Source organism: Polyergus mexicanus, unplaced genomic scaffold (assembly GCF_030449975.1).
Source record: "Polyergus mexicanus isolate NDT 795.1 unplaced genomic scaffold, iyPolMexi1.0 SCAF_2, whole genome shotgun sequence".
In the NCBI taxonomy this organism is placed as follows: Eukaryota; Metazoa; Arthropoda; class Insecta; order Hymenoptera; family Formicidae; genus Polyergus; species Polyergus mexicanus.
In genome coordinates, this window is record NW_027223322.1 from 13,159,617 (window position 1) to 13,178,223 (window position 18,607).

Below are 18,607 nucleotides of genomic sequence, written 5' to 3' on the forward strand. Positions count from 1 at the left end.
AAGCAGTGGTATCAACGCAGAGTACTGCTGCCTTCGGTTGGACCCACGAGGATTATACGCGAGGATACATACTGCAGGTGAGTTGACACGTCGAATTTATTCGACGCATACAAACACACGCGTACAAATAACACATATATACGCGTATACGACGTTTGTGCGTGCGCGGCGAAACGCGTGAGACACCCCTTCATCGAGGGGAGACGTCGCGATCGCGTACCACGTGATGACGATACTGGGCGCTTGACATATCGTACTTCGGACGCACGCCGGTGAGACACGCGGTTGATATTTCGCGCGCGACCATCAGCTGCGTTCCGTAACGAGACGATCGGACGCGACGAAAAGCTAAGTTTTGACACTTGGATTATCTCCAGGTGTGACAGTAACCGCAAGAAACGATCATTATTTTGGTGACATCTTCTGTGAATAAGGTGCTCCGAATTTTGGCATCCGACAATTTCGCGGCAATCTAAAGTCCGTACCGAAAAATATCTTCTCAAAGGCTGACGCGAGAGAGTCAAGATCTTTTTAAGTTGTCGCCGCTGAATGTTACATAATGATCGTAAAATATGAAAAATCATGTTACACGCGTATGTGGTGATTTCTTGATAATAACATACTAGTGTCAATTGGATATTAATCTCAACAGTTAATAAAAGCCTTTCTCTCTCTCTCTCTCTCTTTCTCTAAAATGCTTTAAAATAATTTTACGTTTATAAAATATACAGTAATATATATCGCGTAATATATTGTGACATCGGAAAAACGTCGACGACGAAGATGTGAGAGCAAAATTGAAATGAAGAACAGTGCATCAAAAGTGTATCGTATGATAGTGTAAGTGATGCAAAAACGATGTCACAGAGCGAAAGATCGAGATATCGGCGTCAAGTGAGGTACCTGCGCAATAACATGTAAATCTCAATGGGAGTCCTCCGTCGGACACATCCGCTACATCGAAGAGAACGGAAAGTACGAAGGACGTCGCTGAGAAGAAAGAAAAGATATGTTCTCGTGAGGAGGATCGATCGAAGAGATAATTTAGAGCACGATTGGATCCCATTATCCTGTCAACAAAGCGATATATATATATATATATATATATATATATATATATATATATATATATATAATATATTTCTCAATATCGAGGACTCTTGCGAAAAAAGAAATTCAAACTGATGGAACGTATCAAAGTGTCGCGAAAGTGATGGAAAAACATTGTCACGATTGAAGACAATATATTTAAATTTAACATTCTGACATATAAACGCTAAAATCGTGTTAATTATATGTGACTGTGTTGAGACTAGGAACGCTTCTCCGCAAATATCACATCTGAAATTTGGACATTTTTGACAGGTCAAATGACGATTTTTTAATTCGACGATTTTTTTCTTTGCTAACGTGCCTCGGTCGCAATCGAATATGCGGTCTACTTTTGCTACCGATTTCTACAAGGTTCACCGTGGATCATCGTGCTGCCTTGGATCAATCGGTGATGAATCGAAATATATTGATGGACTGTTCTTCTTTAATAGTGTCTGTCGATCAGTGAAAAAGTAGTGAAACGAGACTTATCATTATTAAAAAAAATCTATCGTTCGTTTAAATGAGAGATTCGGGCACATGTCACTGTGAACGAAAGTTCAGTAAAAAATTTCGTCAAATCAAAAAGATCGGTTGCTTGAACATTTTTCCAAGGAAAATAAGGAACATAAATGATGCTAAATAATGATTCTTAATAATTATAGTGACGTTAAACGTAACTCACGCGTGGCGCACGTGCAATCGTAGTTATTCGAACGTTTAAAATACAATTTGTGAAAATCGATAAAAAAGAAACGATTAGTTTGAATAAAATTATAAATGGAAGCATGAAGAATCGCATAATGATCGCTACCATTGGGATGGGACGTGAACATATATGATTATCAATAATTTTTATACCATAAAAAAGCTTATTTTTCTCGTATATCGCGGCATGCAACTTCGAACGCGCGATATGTGAATGATTAAAATTGAAATGACATTCTTGGACAAAGTTGTTTGTTTCCACCACGATTATCATGTCTGACTAAAAATTGACAATTACTGGTATTTTAATTGTTTATAAAATGAACGGATTTGGCAAAGTAATCTGTGAATGAGCATAGAAACAGAAACGACATTTCGAATAACAGAGTCATAATTCTTCACAGTATACTCTATCGAGATAATAAATGGCCGACCTTGACATTCTATCAAAATAAATAGTCTTTATATGTCACAGGTTCATTGTAAAAGCAGCTTTTTTATAAAAATATTTAGCCAATTCACATACGAAGCATTGAATCTGATTGGATTTTTATAAAAAAACCTAATCTCTTTGAAAAAGGCTAAAGGATCTGTAACATTATATACATATGTACATATAACATATATCTATAGGCTTCTCCTGTCGAAAGCGATCGAAGTAAAAACGATACTTTACAACAAATAACATGGAGAAATAAGTAAATAATATTATTTATATTTTATTTAAAAAAAATCCTAATATGACAGGTCGCGCAGAAGAAAAGGAGATAAGAGAGAGTATATATGAATGATTGAAATGAAGACGATATTTCGAAACAACAGATCACGATTTGCACACACACATTAGCTTGATAATTATTTATTACTTTGACTTTAGGTTAGAGATGTGCAATTGCAAAGAATCGATGACGCGTCGAGACAATTGTAAAAACTCAATCTTGTAGCGATCTTATAGATTTCAGGATACGAAAACGCGCGCGATCGTGCATTGATCTCACGAGAGAGACTCGCGCGTTAGGAAACGGGGAGTATCCGTGTAAACTGAATTGCGCCGATGTCGGCGTGAAATTAAAACGTACGGGAAACCGGTTTCTTCGGACGAAAGACGGATACGTAGAGATATATGCACGTACGCACCGCGATGCGCTTACCCGTTGCAGCGGCTCCGCAAAGGCGTGGAATACGAAGAGCGCGTGCGCCAAAATTTATAATCGCAATTAATTTCAGCGAAGTGAAAAACGCGACATCCCGGACTATCGTATCTCGCGTTCGCACGCGATGCGCGAGAAAAAGAATCTTGGAAGTCTGTCTCGAAATATATGAAGATTGTCATCGAGGGGAACGCCGCCCATGGTGACACGTGCGGGCCATGTACGCGTGTATGCTATCGTTTTGTTTACTTTCGTTTCGTCGAACAAATTTGAACCGAAATTCAAGCTTGTTAGAGCTCGCGTGACGATACACTTCGAGAAACTCTATTAGCTGTACTTCTCCCTGTATTAGCCTCGCGCAGAGAGGCCGTTTGTGTACTGCCGCGTTTAGGTATTTCGTCGCCATAAGCAAGTCGGACGAAGACACGCGATTATCCGGAACGGACCTCGAAATACACCCTTCGATAGTAATCCGTTACATCTTTAACAAGTTGAAGCGCCGTGAATGACACAGTTCTAACTCTCAGTTATGACAGGATTAGATTAACGCCATGGCTCTAATAAGGAGTATTTTCTAGCTACTTTCGTCATTATTATCGAAATAATACAACATTGCTTGATACACGAACAAGATTTTACTCTCTTCGAAAAATTAATTATGTGTCGTTTATATATATATATACCGTCTGTTTTAAAAATAATTTTGATAACTATATATAGTCAAGTAACTATATAATATTAATAGAGATTAATCTATTAATAAAAAAAAACTAAGACATGTGTGCTTCAACTTTTAACATTTCTCGTGTAAGAGCAGAATAGAAAAGTGAATTTTTCTATGGAATTTCATAATAGCTATCGACAATATTTAATCAAACACGCGTTTACATATCAAATGACGTCAAGATATGAACAAACTGTAAACTCTGTCGGTCGCTTATTAGAGACGTCACGATTCAATCATCTATGATGGCGCCAGGAAAGTCGAAAAGTACGAGCATCCGCTCAGAATTTGCATTCCCTCGAGCCATTGACAGCATTCTCGCCAACAGCAAACATTGCTTTATGATTCATTATGGAAGCATTTTCACGGAGTCGATAATTCCTAATCACCCGTCTACAACGCGAAAGTGGACCGCTCCGAAGAAACGATCCACCGGAAATTAAGAAGATTTTTGTGCCTCGCTTCGGATTTGCATTCTCTTTCACATCTGGCGAACTTGTTGCGGTCGAGTGCTACTTTACGGCTCGTTACCAGAATATCTTTGCCCGAGTCGCAAGACTTCCTGAATCATAATCTATAGCGCACAAGTGTCACGTTGGGAGAGCGATCTATGAGAAATCGAGACCTCGCAGCTCTGCTCCGGATTTGCATCTTTGGTATGTCAGTTATTCGCGATCGAGCGTTGCTTTATGACTCGAGTCGCGAGAACTTTCAGAATCATGATTTATATTGCAATAGTGTCTCCTGGCAGCGGGCTCGCTATCAGAATATCTCTCGTCACGGAATCGTAGGATCCCTGAATCATGATTTATAGCACACGAGATTTGTCTCTCGGCATGTAAATTATTCGCGCGGTCCACACCAATGTTTTATATCTCCTTTATTATTTCCTTACGAGATACTCTGAATCGTACGATACATAATACAATAGTGTTAAAATAAACCTTCGTTCGAAAACACTAGAAAATGTACGCTTGGGATAATGAGACGTGCTGATATGGAAGTGTCGTTTCGAGCAACCAAGAACTTCCGAGTCGTGCTCCGAATTTGCATCTATTCGCCAGTAAAATTTCCGCGGTCTCGAGCCGTTTTACGGCTCCTTACGATACCTTACGCGAGGGAGCGCGATCGAGAACGTCGTCTTCATGGATGGAGACGGTAAATCAAAGAAACTCGGCAGCGAGGGAGAACAACGACGTTGGTAAGCGCGTATCGCGCGGCGGAGGCCAATTTTACACGTCACAACTGCGTCGTGTAGCAACGGAAGCAGTTGCAGCGACCCGGCGGAATCGACAAGCATTTTACAGAGATTAACTACCGCCGATTCTGCCGTTTTACGACGGATACCGCGATGGAGGAAGAGGCAACTTAGGAACGCGAAACCGCGCCTCCTCGCTGTCGTGGCAGCGCGAGATTTACGACCGGGTTGCGCGTCGGCGAGCGAGTCGAAACGATTCTGAGGATCTGCGATCGGTCTGCCGGGAAACTATCGGGGAGAGTATCGCCGAGATGCGAGGTGGATAATTTTCCGGTCGAGATTTCTTCGAACGCAACGCGATGACAAATGTAACAATTTTCAATTATATTAATAGTTTGCCGATGATTATATTAAATACAATATATTTGTTATTTTTTATATTGTAGGCTTTGATCTTTTCCCGAAATGTACAATTTATCTGACGAGGTATAAAAGCGAACAACTGTTTCTCGAAAATGGAATTTCTAATAGAAATTTCGAGCGAAATGCAACGATTGAAAATTATTATCTGAGAGAAAACGAAAGTCTTACGGATCGTAAAAAGCGATATATGTTTTATGAATAGTAAAAATTGTGAAGTAGAAACGTAAATGTGCGTTAAAATTCTTTTGGAAACCGCACATTTCGCATAAATTTATTAGACACATTCCTTTGAAATATAGACACGAGAAATTAATGTTGCATTTTATAATTAACACGATAACGATAACGATATTATTGAAAAAGCAATAACTCGTCCGTAACTTTTTACGCAGGAATTGATGATAATCTCAAATTGCCGACCATTGAAATTAATTAATTGCAAAATATCATACCTGCATATTAGAAACTTAGATATTCTCGCTACAAATGAAGATGCTTGGAGATACAATATAATTCCGGCGATACATACTACATCATTCTCCAAGTATCTCCGATTGCCGATTAAATTCAGGCAGAAGCGTCAAGGACGACGGCAGCAAGTCCTTCACCGGTGGTCTCCCATAATTCGAAACCCGTCAAGATCGCCTGACCCAGGATCGATCGTCGTCGTGCGGCATTCGCAAGGAATCGTAATATCGAAAGTAGCGACGTAAAGCAGACAAGGGGCCGGGCAGCGGAAATCGGTAAAGATGGTAGCCCGGAGCCGATCGACCTGTCATTACTCCACCTCGATGGGAGCATGAGCCAAAACCGTAAATTACAGAGCATCTCGAGCGAATGGAGACGATTCGAGGGTACCGATGCCGAAGTATTTGCCAGATGAAAGAGACAGAGAGAGAGAGAGAGAGAGAGAGAGAGAGAGTGAGTGAGTGAGAAGCGAATCGAGGGGGGGAATCAGCTCGGGATCGTCGCGGATCGATCACTCGAGCGGAAATGTAAAATCGGGCGCGCGCAATCGGCGAATTAAAACTTCCGACATGCCATTTACGTGGCTACCGAAACGATCGAGGCGGAATGACGATGACGACGGGAGGAAGGCAAACAGGAAGAGTCCGGGAGGCAGGGGGGCGGGAGGAAGGTAAGACGAAAAAAGAAAAAATAAAACGATCGAGCCAATACGAGAAAAATTACAGAGCGCGAAACCGAAGCGGATTTCGATTTCTGACAAAATAATACGATGACATTATCAAGCGCAATCGAGATACAATCACGAAAGATTGATCAATAATTATAAATATCCTTGCGCGTGTCATATACGGAGTGAAAAATCAAAATAAATCGCGCGGAATTTTTATACACGTCTCTTGCAGATCATACAGATATGTATAGAATATTATATCTCTAACTCTAATAATTTTAAAAAGAAATTTCTTTTTTAATGTTTTATATTAGTCCGCTCTAAAAAAACGATGTATTCTAAAAACGAGTTTTAAAACGTGCAGCTCCCCCCGATAGACGGGTATCTTTTGGGAGCCTGTCGAAGCCAATTGACATTCGATGCTGGCATGAATCTTAAAACGTGACATTAACGAGGCGTGTGTGCAAAGTATCAAAATTTCAACCGCGTCAAATATCGCGTTAACGTTACATTAACGACGCGCGCACCGTTACATCCTTGCGATACAGCTAATCACCAACGATCGATCGCGATGTCTCTGATCTAGATAAAGATGCGAACACGGCGTTCTCATGGACCGTCATGATGCGACGATGGAAAACGTGTTTCGAATGTAAATCGTTCTACATGGCGCTTCGGCTCCGAGTCCTCCATGTCCGGGGCCTCGAACGCACGCACGCACGCACGCACGCACGCACGCACGCACGCACGCACGCACGCACGCACATACGCACGCATGCTCGCTCGTCGGAATGCGTTTTCGGGATGTCTCGATCGCCCGGAGCGAATTATCAGACGATAATGTCAGCGTTAAACGTACAAGATCGAGCGATCAGAGTCACATAGTTCATTCTTCGATGTTGCATCGCTCGCGGCCGGAATAACTTACACACGGACGCGAGTCCGTGCTCTCTCGGCTCTTTCGGACCTCCTTGTCTCTTATAGTTTGTCACGCATTCATTTTCGACGACGCACATTTAGCGACCGATCGCCCGCCCGCGCTTCCAAGTTTTGTCAATACGATATACGTTACGATTAATATCTACGCGAAATTTATATTTTCCGCAGCTGTTTAACAGAGTATCACGTATGTCGGTATAGCTGCGAATATCTTGTGTATGTGCGGCATATGATATATGAGAGATTCCGCACAAAAATGACGTAAGTAGGAAATAGATCAACATATTGCGTATCGCGCAGTTTTCAGATCATATACTTCTAAATCGTGATCTTGGCAGAATGTGACGTAATCGATATTTTTGAAATTCCTTTTTTAACCTTAACTTACACACCCACAAAAAGTCGAAGATAGAATATAAAAATATGTTATTCTCATTTATCCTCATATATTTAACGCTGAATGTTAAATACTTCCGGGTTTTAGTTGTCTACGAGGAACACGAGGAGATGACAGTGTCCTACGTAAAAAAAAAAAAAAAAGGAAACTATTGCGTCATTTATAGCGATGAATATCGAAAATATTAAGGGAAATTTATATCCTGCAATAAACTAATTTATTTTGTAAACGAAATATAAATATAAATTAATGATCTTTATATATTCCAACACGCGTCATCTTTGAAATCTCACGGCATTAAAAAAAAAAAAGTTCTCTATTCCTCTTCTCTAAAAATCTGCAAAAATAAAATCGTTAAGACCCGGCACAGGCGCTAGTTGCGCTTAAGACGCCATTTTCCCGGTCACCTCGGTGAAACTCCGTGTCTTGCATCGAGATTACATTTTACGACGTGCCGGCGGCCGAGCTCCTCGCGTCCACGGCGGCTTCGCCGACAGTTTCTCTTCGTCCGCGATCGTCACAACGCTAACGAGAGCGCGTGAGTAAAGTCGAAATAAAACGGCGCAGTTGCGGTGGCCGCGACAGAGAGAGACCGGGTGGGGAGGGGGGAGAAAGAGATAAAATGTGAGCGAGAGAGCAGGAGGACAGAGGATAGACGCAGGTAGCTGCAATCCAATTTAGCGGCGGATATCCACGCGAGATCTTTACGTTTTCTACCCACGAATAAGACAGGGCCCACTTACCGTGAAATCATATGCAGTGTCCAGTCACGGATGCCGCCGTCATCGCCGCCGCCGCCGCTCTGATCTTCCTTCTCCTTCCGTCACCTCCGCGTCGATCGCCGCCGCAGCCTCTTTCGCGGTGAAAACTGAACTGCGTCGTACTTCGCGCCGGCAATTTGCGTGCATCGCCAGATGGCACCACCGACTGGAACGGTCTGCCAACACACACGCGCCGTCTTCGTCTATTCTATACACGTATTTCGCTGTCGTGACTCTGCCATCATTATACTTGATAAATTAACGACGATGTAAATTAATACACAAATTAATTATTCTTTATCTGCACAAGCAAGATAATATATATATATTTATTTGAAATAATATATATATATATATATATATATTTTTTTTTTATGTGGAGATAAAGTTAGAAAGGGGGAAGAATCGATTCATATGTATGTATATAAATCAATCTGAAAAGTTTGTCTCCTTTTAAAATTGTTAATTAAATAAGATTCCCATTATCATTTAATGAGTAATAATACGAAATAAACAGTATAGAGGGAATTGCGTGAACGAAGCAAGAATTATGCGAAACATACGCGAGACATACGAGGATTAAGGGAAACGTAATGAGTGAGCGAGTAAAACGAGGTTTATCTTACGTCTTCGACTCTCGTAATTATCCGTTATGCAATAACGCAGTAATGCTACGCTTCTTGTTCTTAACGCCTCCTTTATTCTTGGGTAAACCAGCCACTAAAATTCCCAGGGTCCTGCGTCGCGTTTCGTATATGTGAAACGTTGAGAGACGTGTACACATCCTATTATTTAAATTAATTACATCTATCCGAATTTTTAATTAAAGGCATCCCCGAACGACAAAGCGAGCTTTGTATATACGTGTATGTTACGTGTAAATTTTGCTCGCTCAATCTTATACGTATCTTGTAAAATCGTGCAGATTAAAAAAAATATAATTATGTATTAAGTGATATGAGAATTTTTAAATTAATTAAATATTAAAAAATAAGTTTCAAATATTTATTATTAATATAAACAGTGTACTTCTGCAACTGTTGATAAATAATCAACAAAATTAAGATTACAATATAAGCGTTATTTTTATAATAGGATTGAGATACCGTTGTAGACTGTATAAATTTTACAATAAAAAAAAAAAAAAACAAGTTAATTTTCGATTTCAATATTTTAATTATATCTACGTAATTATATTATGATAATTAAGATTTATACATATGTATATTTTAGAAGTACGCTATAAAATCAGAATCTTTTCGTCTTCTTTAATTTTCCTCGTCTCAAAACTTCTCTTCGTCATAATTTACCCCGCCCACACGTTTCACACTTATTTTGTGTCCCATCGGAAGCACACAAAACGGTGAAATTCCACGTTGCGGAATTTGGAGAAGGAGAGAGAGAGAGAGAGAGAGAGAGGGGATGATCGAGCGTTGTCGAAACCTCATTCGCGTGCGGGATTAAAATTCGAGTCCCACGGTGTATACGGTAGTCTTGCGTTCTCAGACACGACTGCTTGGATCCTTTCACGTAAGGACGAGAGACGTTTAAGCGCTTCGCGGAACCCTTTCTTCGTCCCTCCTCCTCGAACGTCACGCATGTGTGTATAACACGGCCGCGGGTGAATGATGACGCGCACATCGTCGAATCTTTCGTGAAGTTATATCTATGGGAAAAACATCTTTGGCCTTCGAGATTGCCTCTCAAGAATCGACAGCTACTGTAGTAAATGATAGACGTCTCGCAATGCAAAGTCTCGGGAATACTTTTTTTTTTTTTTTTTTTTTTTTCTTCTTCCCTCCAATTCCCAGATCATATCTCGGCGTTTATACAAAGAACATGACAGAAAATCGCCGATAAGAATTATAGCATAATTTCGATAAATTTAAATTTTCATTGCGATCAGTATGCAAAGAGAATTGACGCAGGAAAGCGTCAATTTATTTATTAAACAAAAAAATTTTTTTTTTTTTTTAATTCCATGAATGACTAGAAGCTCATCTAAACGAAATTATAATTATTTAATATTGACTGGTCGAATCTTGCATTCTGTACATATTCAATTGGTATCAAGCGTGCAGTTATTCGACGGTAATTGACATAACTTTCAATAAAGTGCGATATCGTTGTGACACAAGATTTTGTCGCATTTGTAGTTTGGCCGCGCGATGATCGATGGGAGAAGATGAACGCGTGCAAAGAACGACGTAATAAATTCCCCTGTAACACAATGCGCGTAAAAATCCTTAAATTGCATACGTCGTACGATCGGAGACGAGCCTATTATCGCGGGAAGCAACCGAGAAGAAAACGTCATCGTGCACTTGTGGACACGTGAGAAACGGTGTGACATTACGTCGCGCATCATCAAACGATAATCTCAATGCGATCTACAAGAGAAATAATACACGGTACGAGGACGTAACAGCTGTCGCTGTCGCGTTGAGATTTGATTACTGTCGTTCGAGAGTAAAAATCGGAAAATTATACTTTGCAACGTAACGGTACGTCGATTTGTTATTCATTGTCTTTTCATCCATACGGCTTCAATTATCTTCATGTTTGGATACTGGTCGTTCACTTTCTCCACAAACGTCGTTTAGCATCTTTGCGAAAATTGTATTTTTTAACGCGCATATACGTGTATCTTCTTGAACTGAATTAATTTTTCATACGATATTTCTCATTAATGCGCACGTGATAATTCAGCAGAAAGCGGATAAATTTTTTAGCCGATGCATTATTAATTTATATTTAATAAAAAAATATTCCATTAATAAATATCTTATATATATATATATATATATATATATATATATATATATATATCAATTATTATATTCCGCCCTTTTTCTAAGATTTTTCGATTAATTTGGACCAAATATATCTTTTCTTGTCTTATTCACTTTAAATAAATGCAATATAGATTCAAATTTTACAATATTTTATGCAGTAATAGTCGTCTCTCTCCATCTTATTATATACATATATCTATTTATATATGTATATACTGTTTATTTTATAAAAAAAAGAAAGGAGCACAAATAGCTCTGTAAGATCGAGATACTGCCGAATATACCATGACGGCGCCGAATCGATTCTATCAAAGAGAACAAAAACTTTGTGGCAGCGGCTATATTATATCTGGCGGCGTGATCGCCAGCATTCGTCTGACATTCTTTATTTTTGCGGTTAGCCCGGGGCGAGAAATAACGACGTCGTTCCCGCGATCGAATCCGGAGTGGCGGCGATCACGAGTGTCCGCCGGCGAGTGTGTTTCGCACACACATTTCCGGCCGTGTGCGTACGACGTTACGCATACGGTGGCGCGTGCGCGTGCTTGAAGAAATATACACGGGACGCGAAAAGCGTCGCGGTGCTAGGCGTCCTGCGTTACGTCCGCGAGGCTCGTCGGAATGCATAAATAAACAAATCACAAAAAGAGAGAGAGAGAGAGGGAGTGAAAGACTCACGCTCCATATAAGCGGCCACCCCGAATTTATAAGAAGCCGTGACTCCACCACGAGCGCGATATACGTGACGTTCGTGTGGAACGTCGAAAACGTATCGCCAGATTTACGTTTCTCTCGGCAGGATACGTATCTCACCGAGAGGGGGCCACGACGAAAAGTTTAACCTTTGTCAAGTAACACGATCGTGATGCGAAATCGCGACAAGGAAACGAGAAACATCCGGTGTTCTGCAAGTGTTATCCGGCAGAAATAGAGGGAATTAAATGAACAAGCAAAAAGGAAATGATGTTTAGCTCTTATAAAATATTTCTTAATAAAATAACGAGAATTATAGCGTGGTGTGTGTTTTTAATATACAACTATTATTATTGTTTTGCGTTCATTTTCGTTACTTCATTTCTAGCGAAGGATAAACGACTTCCGACATTGACTGCGATTTGTTGAGGGATCAAATTATTCGTCCTGTTAAATACAAGGGGGTTTTTTTAATGGAACGCGATGACAAATCGCTAAAATCCGATCGCAAAAAGGGGATCGTTAATAGGAGGTACGAGAGGAAGACAGATCGAGTATGTACAATAATATCCGTTGAGATGCAAGGTTAAATCCTTAACGCGTTTAAATGCAATCTCGCCGCTAACAGGCAAAGCAGAATTAATTACCCGCTACATTAAGCATCATCAATCAATCCTTTTTATTTATCTGCCGGTTTTTACGCATTCCATTTTACAAAAGTAACCGTCCCTTCCTGACCTTCTGCGGTTGACAATACGAGAAGCATTTTTATCCCGATGATATAATTATAGCCGAATAAGAATAAACGCTCCTCGTCCACCATCGGCGATTATGCGAATCGATCGACGATATCGCACGTTCTTCGCCGCGTGATTTCTCGCATACATTAAACGATGTAATCGTGAACACTGGCAATTTGCGAATACACGCAATGAACGTTGTAGAAGGCTACTTCGAAAAAATCCTTTGTCTTTTGTTTCATCGTGAAAAAGACAATTGTCATAATACGTTGTTGTAATTTTGTTTAGAAAACTTTAAAAAGTCATTAGAATATACTGTATAGATAATTTTGTAATTTTTTTTTTAAATATATAGAATAATATATAATAATTATAATTTTTCAACAGAGTATCATTGATAAGGAAATAAATACAAGTATCTCAAGAATAAATTAGTTTCGTGAAAAATGTCTTACACAAAAGTTGTTTGGTTTTGAGGGGAATGTTAGATTTTTAACGGAATTTTTATATTTTTTTACAAATTCTAATTTTATACGTGTGTACAATGGTATAATAGAGCTATTTTATATAATGTGGTGTAGTTATTTTCGGCTCGTTTTCTTAAAATAGATTCAGGTCAAGTAATGACACAACTGTCAAAAAATAATTTTTTTGTTTCTTTATCTTATTTCGACACACTTACTCTATCGACGAAACCATTTCCTCAAGTTCCAAGAGATTAATCAATCTCGTCTTCTTTTTTGCAGGACTCGCAAAACGGCCCGGTGCTGGACCGATGGAGTATCTGCTCGGCTGAGGAGGAGCCGCTGGTTCTACAGCAGTTCCTCAGGTTCGCCGAGACGCGTCCGTTTGTGCAGCAGCTGCTGCTGGCCGCCGGAACGCCGGGTACGGATGCTATGTCACCGAGCAGACGACCTTCGCCGCCGACGATGCCACTAGCACATTTGCCGCCCCCGTTGCATATGCTACATTGCGGGCTACCGCCGCCGGGTTCCCGGTTGCCGCCCCCGCTACCACCGCCCCCGCATCCACCGCCGTCGTCGATTTCGCATTCCTCGATGTCGCCCACGGCACAGAAGCACTATTCGTCATCGACGGCGAATCCAATCGGCTGTATCACCAGTAGAGCGAATTCACCCCCGCGTTCCCTGGATTCGCACCTAACGGTATCGCCGTTGAATCGACTGCAGAGCATGCAACCGTTCGACTTCCGGAAACTGGGCACTCTCGGGTTGCCGGCGTTTCCGCCATTGCCGCCGCCGCCACCGTCCGCGGAGCAGCTTCTGCAGAATCGGAAGTCCATGAGGAATCAACAGAGCCCTCACAGTCCGCCTCATCATTCGTCCGCGGCGACGCAATTGCAGAGGCCACACATGCCAGTCGCGCCGGTCTCCTCGTCGACGTTGACCTTTGGCCATCCGCTCTCGATCGCCGTATCCTCTGGCGCGCTACCGCCGAGCTTTCCGACGCATTTCCCGCCACCACCCATGGGCAAATCTCCCGGCGGAATCGGTGCCGGGTTAACTATACCCGCGGATGTGCATAGCGGCGGCGAGAAGAGCAGCGAGTTCGGCTCGGAAGAGGACGACGACGATGAGGAGAATTCGGACAGTGCGCTAAACTTGAGCAGACGAGACTCCGCTTTGTCGAAGCACGCAATTTCTTCCGAGCAACGGCATCCGTCGTTATCCCTTCAGGGTACGCCGTTAGGCAGGCCATCCGGTATACCTGGCAGAAAGCCACACTCGCCGGGCAAACGGCCAGGCAGTCAATGGAGCGCCGCCGCGAACTTACCGCCAAATCTCGGTACGCCTTTCATAAATCCCACCACCGGCAAGAAACGCGTGCAATGCAACGTCTGCCTTAAGACTTTCTGCGACAAGGGCGCATTGAAGATCCACTTTAGCGCGGTACATCTGCGAGAGATGCACCAGTGCACTGTCAAGGGTTGCAGTATGATGTTTAGCTCGCGCAGATCGCGTAACCGACACAGCGCCAATCCAAATCCGAAGCTACACTCGCCGCATTTACGTCGCAAGATTTCGCCGCACGACGGCCGCTCTTCTATGGCGCACGCCCTGGTGTTGCCGCCGCAGGTCGGGCTTCCCGTGCCGGCCACTGGATTGAATCATCTGCCGTTCGGCACGTTCCCGTTACTCACGCCACCGCCGGATCTCCGCTCACCGGCCTCGTTATGCGCGCTAGACTTTAAACACCTGGATTTGTCGTCTTCGCAGACGGGCCAGGGCAGACCGTACGACGAGGCGCTGCAGCAGCAGAGAATGTCGGTGAACGCGAATCTGTCGATTACCACCACGGCCTCGACGACAATACCGGTGGGGATGTCGAGCGCCGCGCTTACCACGACCACGACATCGGCGCGGGGTTCGTATCCTAGTGGCGGCGCAGTCTCGCCGTCCACTCAAGCGTCGTCCATGATACCGGAAGGCGAAGAAGATGAGGATGACGACGACGGCGGTATTGTCGTGGTCGCGGAAGATGAAACCAGCAATCTGCCGTCCAGATTGCAGCCGCTCCGCGCCGACGACGACGAGCAGCCGGCTGATTTTAGTCTGGCGAAGCGACCAAAACTCTATTTCGGAGATACTGCCGATGAGGATCTCGCTAGCAATCCGGACAGTAATGAGGACAACGACTCGATGGGCACGATCGATCAGCAATCTTTCTCCGTGAACCAACACTTGCTCAACTCGAGTTCCTTCCATAGCCGGGGCGTGCGCAAGAGGAAGTCCCAGCATCCTACGAGATGTGCCGTGCCGGTAGAAGTGCACTCCTCGTCTACGGATGGTGACTCTTCCAACGACGAGGAGCAACGGATTCAACGGCGTTGTCTGTCGGACAGCGTTGTTGCGCCAGCACCGATGACGGAGTTTCAGAATCAACCGGAAGACATGTCGATGTCTAGGCTCGAAGCAGAAGAACGAAAAATACTTCCCGGTTCACCGAGAAATCCCAGAGGCGGTTTTCATGAATCGGACTCGCGCTCTCCGGATGCCGCCAATAGAGAGCGCGAGACGACAGTGTCCGTCAATAATCGGCGTGACATTTTCTCTTCCCAGGACAAAGCGGAGGATCTACTTCAGGACGAGCCACGAGACTTGAGCTCGAGAGCGAGCAGCATCAAATCGCCTAAACGACAGATCACTCCGGAACCAAAAATCGATAATGCACCGTCGTCGAACGCAATGCCGAGCGGGGCGATGACAGCGACAACTTCAGCAGCTGCGGCGAAGAGTTCTGACGCCACGTCGTCTGAGCAGAAAGATCGACAGCAGAGCGCGGAGAGCAACGAAACGAAGGCAAAAGAGGAGGCAATCGCGAAGAAAGAACCTGCCGAGACATTCGTGCAGGAGGAGAAGAAAGCGGTGAACGAGGTGGAGCACCAAGAGGACGAGGAAGACGACGATGATGAGCCTATGGAGGAGGTCGAGGAAGATGATGAGTTGGAGGAGGAGGATGCGGACGACGCGCTGCGCAATCAAGAAGGTGAGCGTCCCGATGATCCCCCCCGTGCCCCGAGCTCGGTCGACAGCCGTCCGACGACAGCCGACGACCTCTCCCACGACTCCTCGATCAACACTTTGCGTCAACTCGAGTCCTTGTCGCAGGGTCGATGCGCGATGCCGTACGCCGAGACGCAGCGGGTGGCTTCGAGGTCTGGCCGCGGCTCTACCAGCCCTATCAGCCTCACGATCCACCAGGAGATCACCATGGACAACTCCTCACATGGCTCTCGTTCATCCAGCGCCTCACCCTCCACAGCGGCCATGGATACGGACAATAGCTTGATCACGTACGCGCGTTACGAGAATGGCGGCTTTGTCAGCACCCAGGAGGTACCACTCGACCGTGAGAATCCACGCCGTTGCACGGCTTGCGGCAAAGTCTTTCAGAATCACTTTGGGGTAAAGACCCACTATCAAAACGTTCACCTCAAACTGATGCACCGCTGCAGCGTAGACGGTTGTAACGCGGCCTTCCCCTCGAAACGATCTCGCGATCGCCATTCGGCGAATCTCAACCTGCACCGGAAATTGTTGTCGACCTCGTCGAGTCCACCGCTCTCGTCCAGCTTGCCGCCGAGTCTATCACCGCGCGTCGACGATCCGCCGATGAATCCGTTACTGCATAATGAGTTTCTGGCGAGACTCTACGCCGACGCCGGCATAGGCGCCTTGGGTGCATATCCCTTAGCACCTAGTTTGCCGTCCGCGGTTGATCTGGCGGCTAGGATACCACCACCACATCCGCTGTTGCTGCCACCGCATCTTGGCGCCACCTTCCCGGGCCTTTCTTCGTTCGCATCTCATCTGGCCGGTCTGAACGGCCTCACTCATCAGCACCTGAATCATCTAACGAGACTGACCCAGGAACAGGGCAACAGACATATATCTGCCTCGCCCATGTCCTCGCCAGGCTTAGACGATCGGAAAGAGGAGGCTAGGTGCACCATACCCGGCTGCGAACGTGTCTTTGGCTCCAGGGCCGTGCGGGACGCGCATTCCAGGGATCTCCAGGCCCACCGCGATTTGCCGATCCTATCCACCAGCAGCGGCTCGTGACCGATCTCGTTCTGCGGTCGCGGACAAGATTATTATTCCCTACTGTGATGCCAAAATCCTAACGACGATTCGATCCAATCGATCGATCGATCATCGATGATCTCGTTTCTATGTAGGGTCGGCAGACAATGCGGTCCTCACGAACGTTGCCCTTATTTAAAACGTTCAATGGACATGCATAATAACGTGCAATATCGAGCGGAGTGCGTACGGGATGATCGACCATCACGTGGCTGATAGTAGTCCCCGTTAATCAAGGTCGTCGAAGATCTGCCCATGGAGCCAGTTCCGATGTGGTAATATCTGCTTGCCAGTTCTTTCCATTTTTCAGATTCGTTCGTCAGGATATTTGTTGGGCTGATCTAGTCAATTTGGAAATTTTATTTCATGCATTATCAGAGATGATAAAGTTAAAGTCGCGCGTTGAATCATTGGTCTATCTTGCTTCATTAATTGACAATATTGTACAAAATACTTTAATATTTTGACAATATCAAATTTTGCATTGATTAATAATACGATGCATGATACATGATTATATTTAAAAAGCTTCTCTGGCACTCTAAATAAAATTGGATGATTTTAATTTGAGAGAGCACAGAATTTGAAGCTTTGTAAATATCCTATCTATAATCATCAAAGGAGAGTTTGATATTTATTTATGGAAAGAAATTTTTATTTATATTTTATATATACTCGATATAGAAAATTTGTACAAAATATATATTTATATATATGCAAAATTTACATGTTTCACGAAATTTATTTATTCAATCTATATAAATATTTTATAGAAATTTTTTTATTTATATTCTACAATTTTACATTGATTGACGTTTGAGAATCTTATTTTCTTTAATCATAGACGAATAATATATAGTAAACACGGCAATTTCTTTATAATTTTTAGAAAAAAAAAAAAATTGGTTTTAAAGAAAACTAATAAGATTAATTCGGAAATGTGCTATACAAAAATATAAAATCATTCATTTTTATTAAGAAGACAAAAATCGTATTATGCAGAATTAATTGGTATATCTGCTTATAAGAAAATGCTACTCAATCAGAATATAAAATTTGAAAATTTTTGAAAAGAGAAAATTTTCTGGATTTTTTGATTCTCCTGATATAATTCGAAAGCGAGCAATGAAACAACACGCGACAATATTCGTAACACATTTCCTTCGTATCATTGTGAAGAATCATAAGAATGGCACTGGCTGGCATAAATTCAGAATTCAATTGGTCGATTAAACTGCCTGACC

At 43.1% G+C, this 18,607-nt stretch overlaps 1 protein-coding gene across 1 annotated transcript in view; it reads left to right on the forward strand.

The window, feature by feature from the left end:
- LOC138941871 (zinc finger protein basonuclin-1) overlaps positions 1–18,172 on the forward strand; it is a 43,171-nt gene extending 24,999 nt beyond the window's left edge. The window contains exons 4-5 of the mRNA XM_070311798.1: positions 4–77; positions 13,506–18,172. Coding sequence (XP_070167899.1) covers positions 4–77; positions 13,506–17,342 — 3,911 coding nt within the window. The 3' untranslated portion in view covers positions 17,343–18,172. The remainder of the gene's footprint in view (positions 1–3; positions 78–13,505) is intronic.
- Positions 18,173–18,607: the final 435 nt, after the last annotated feature.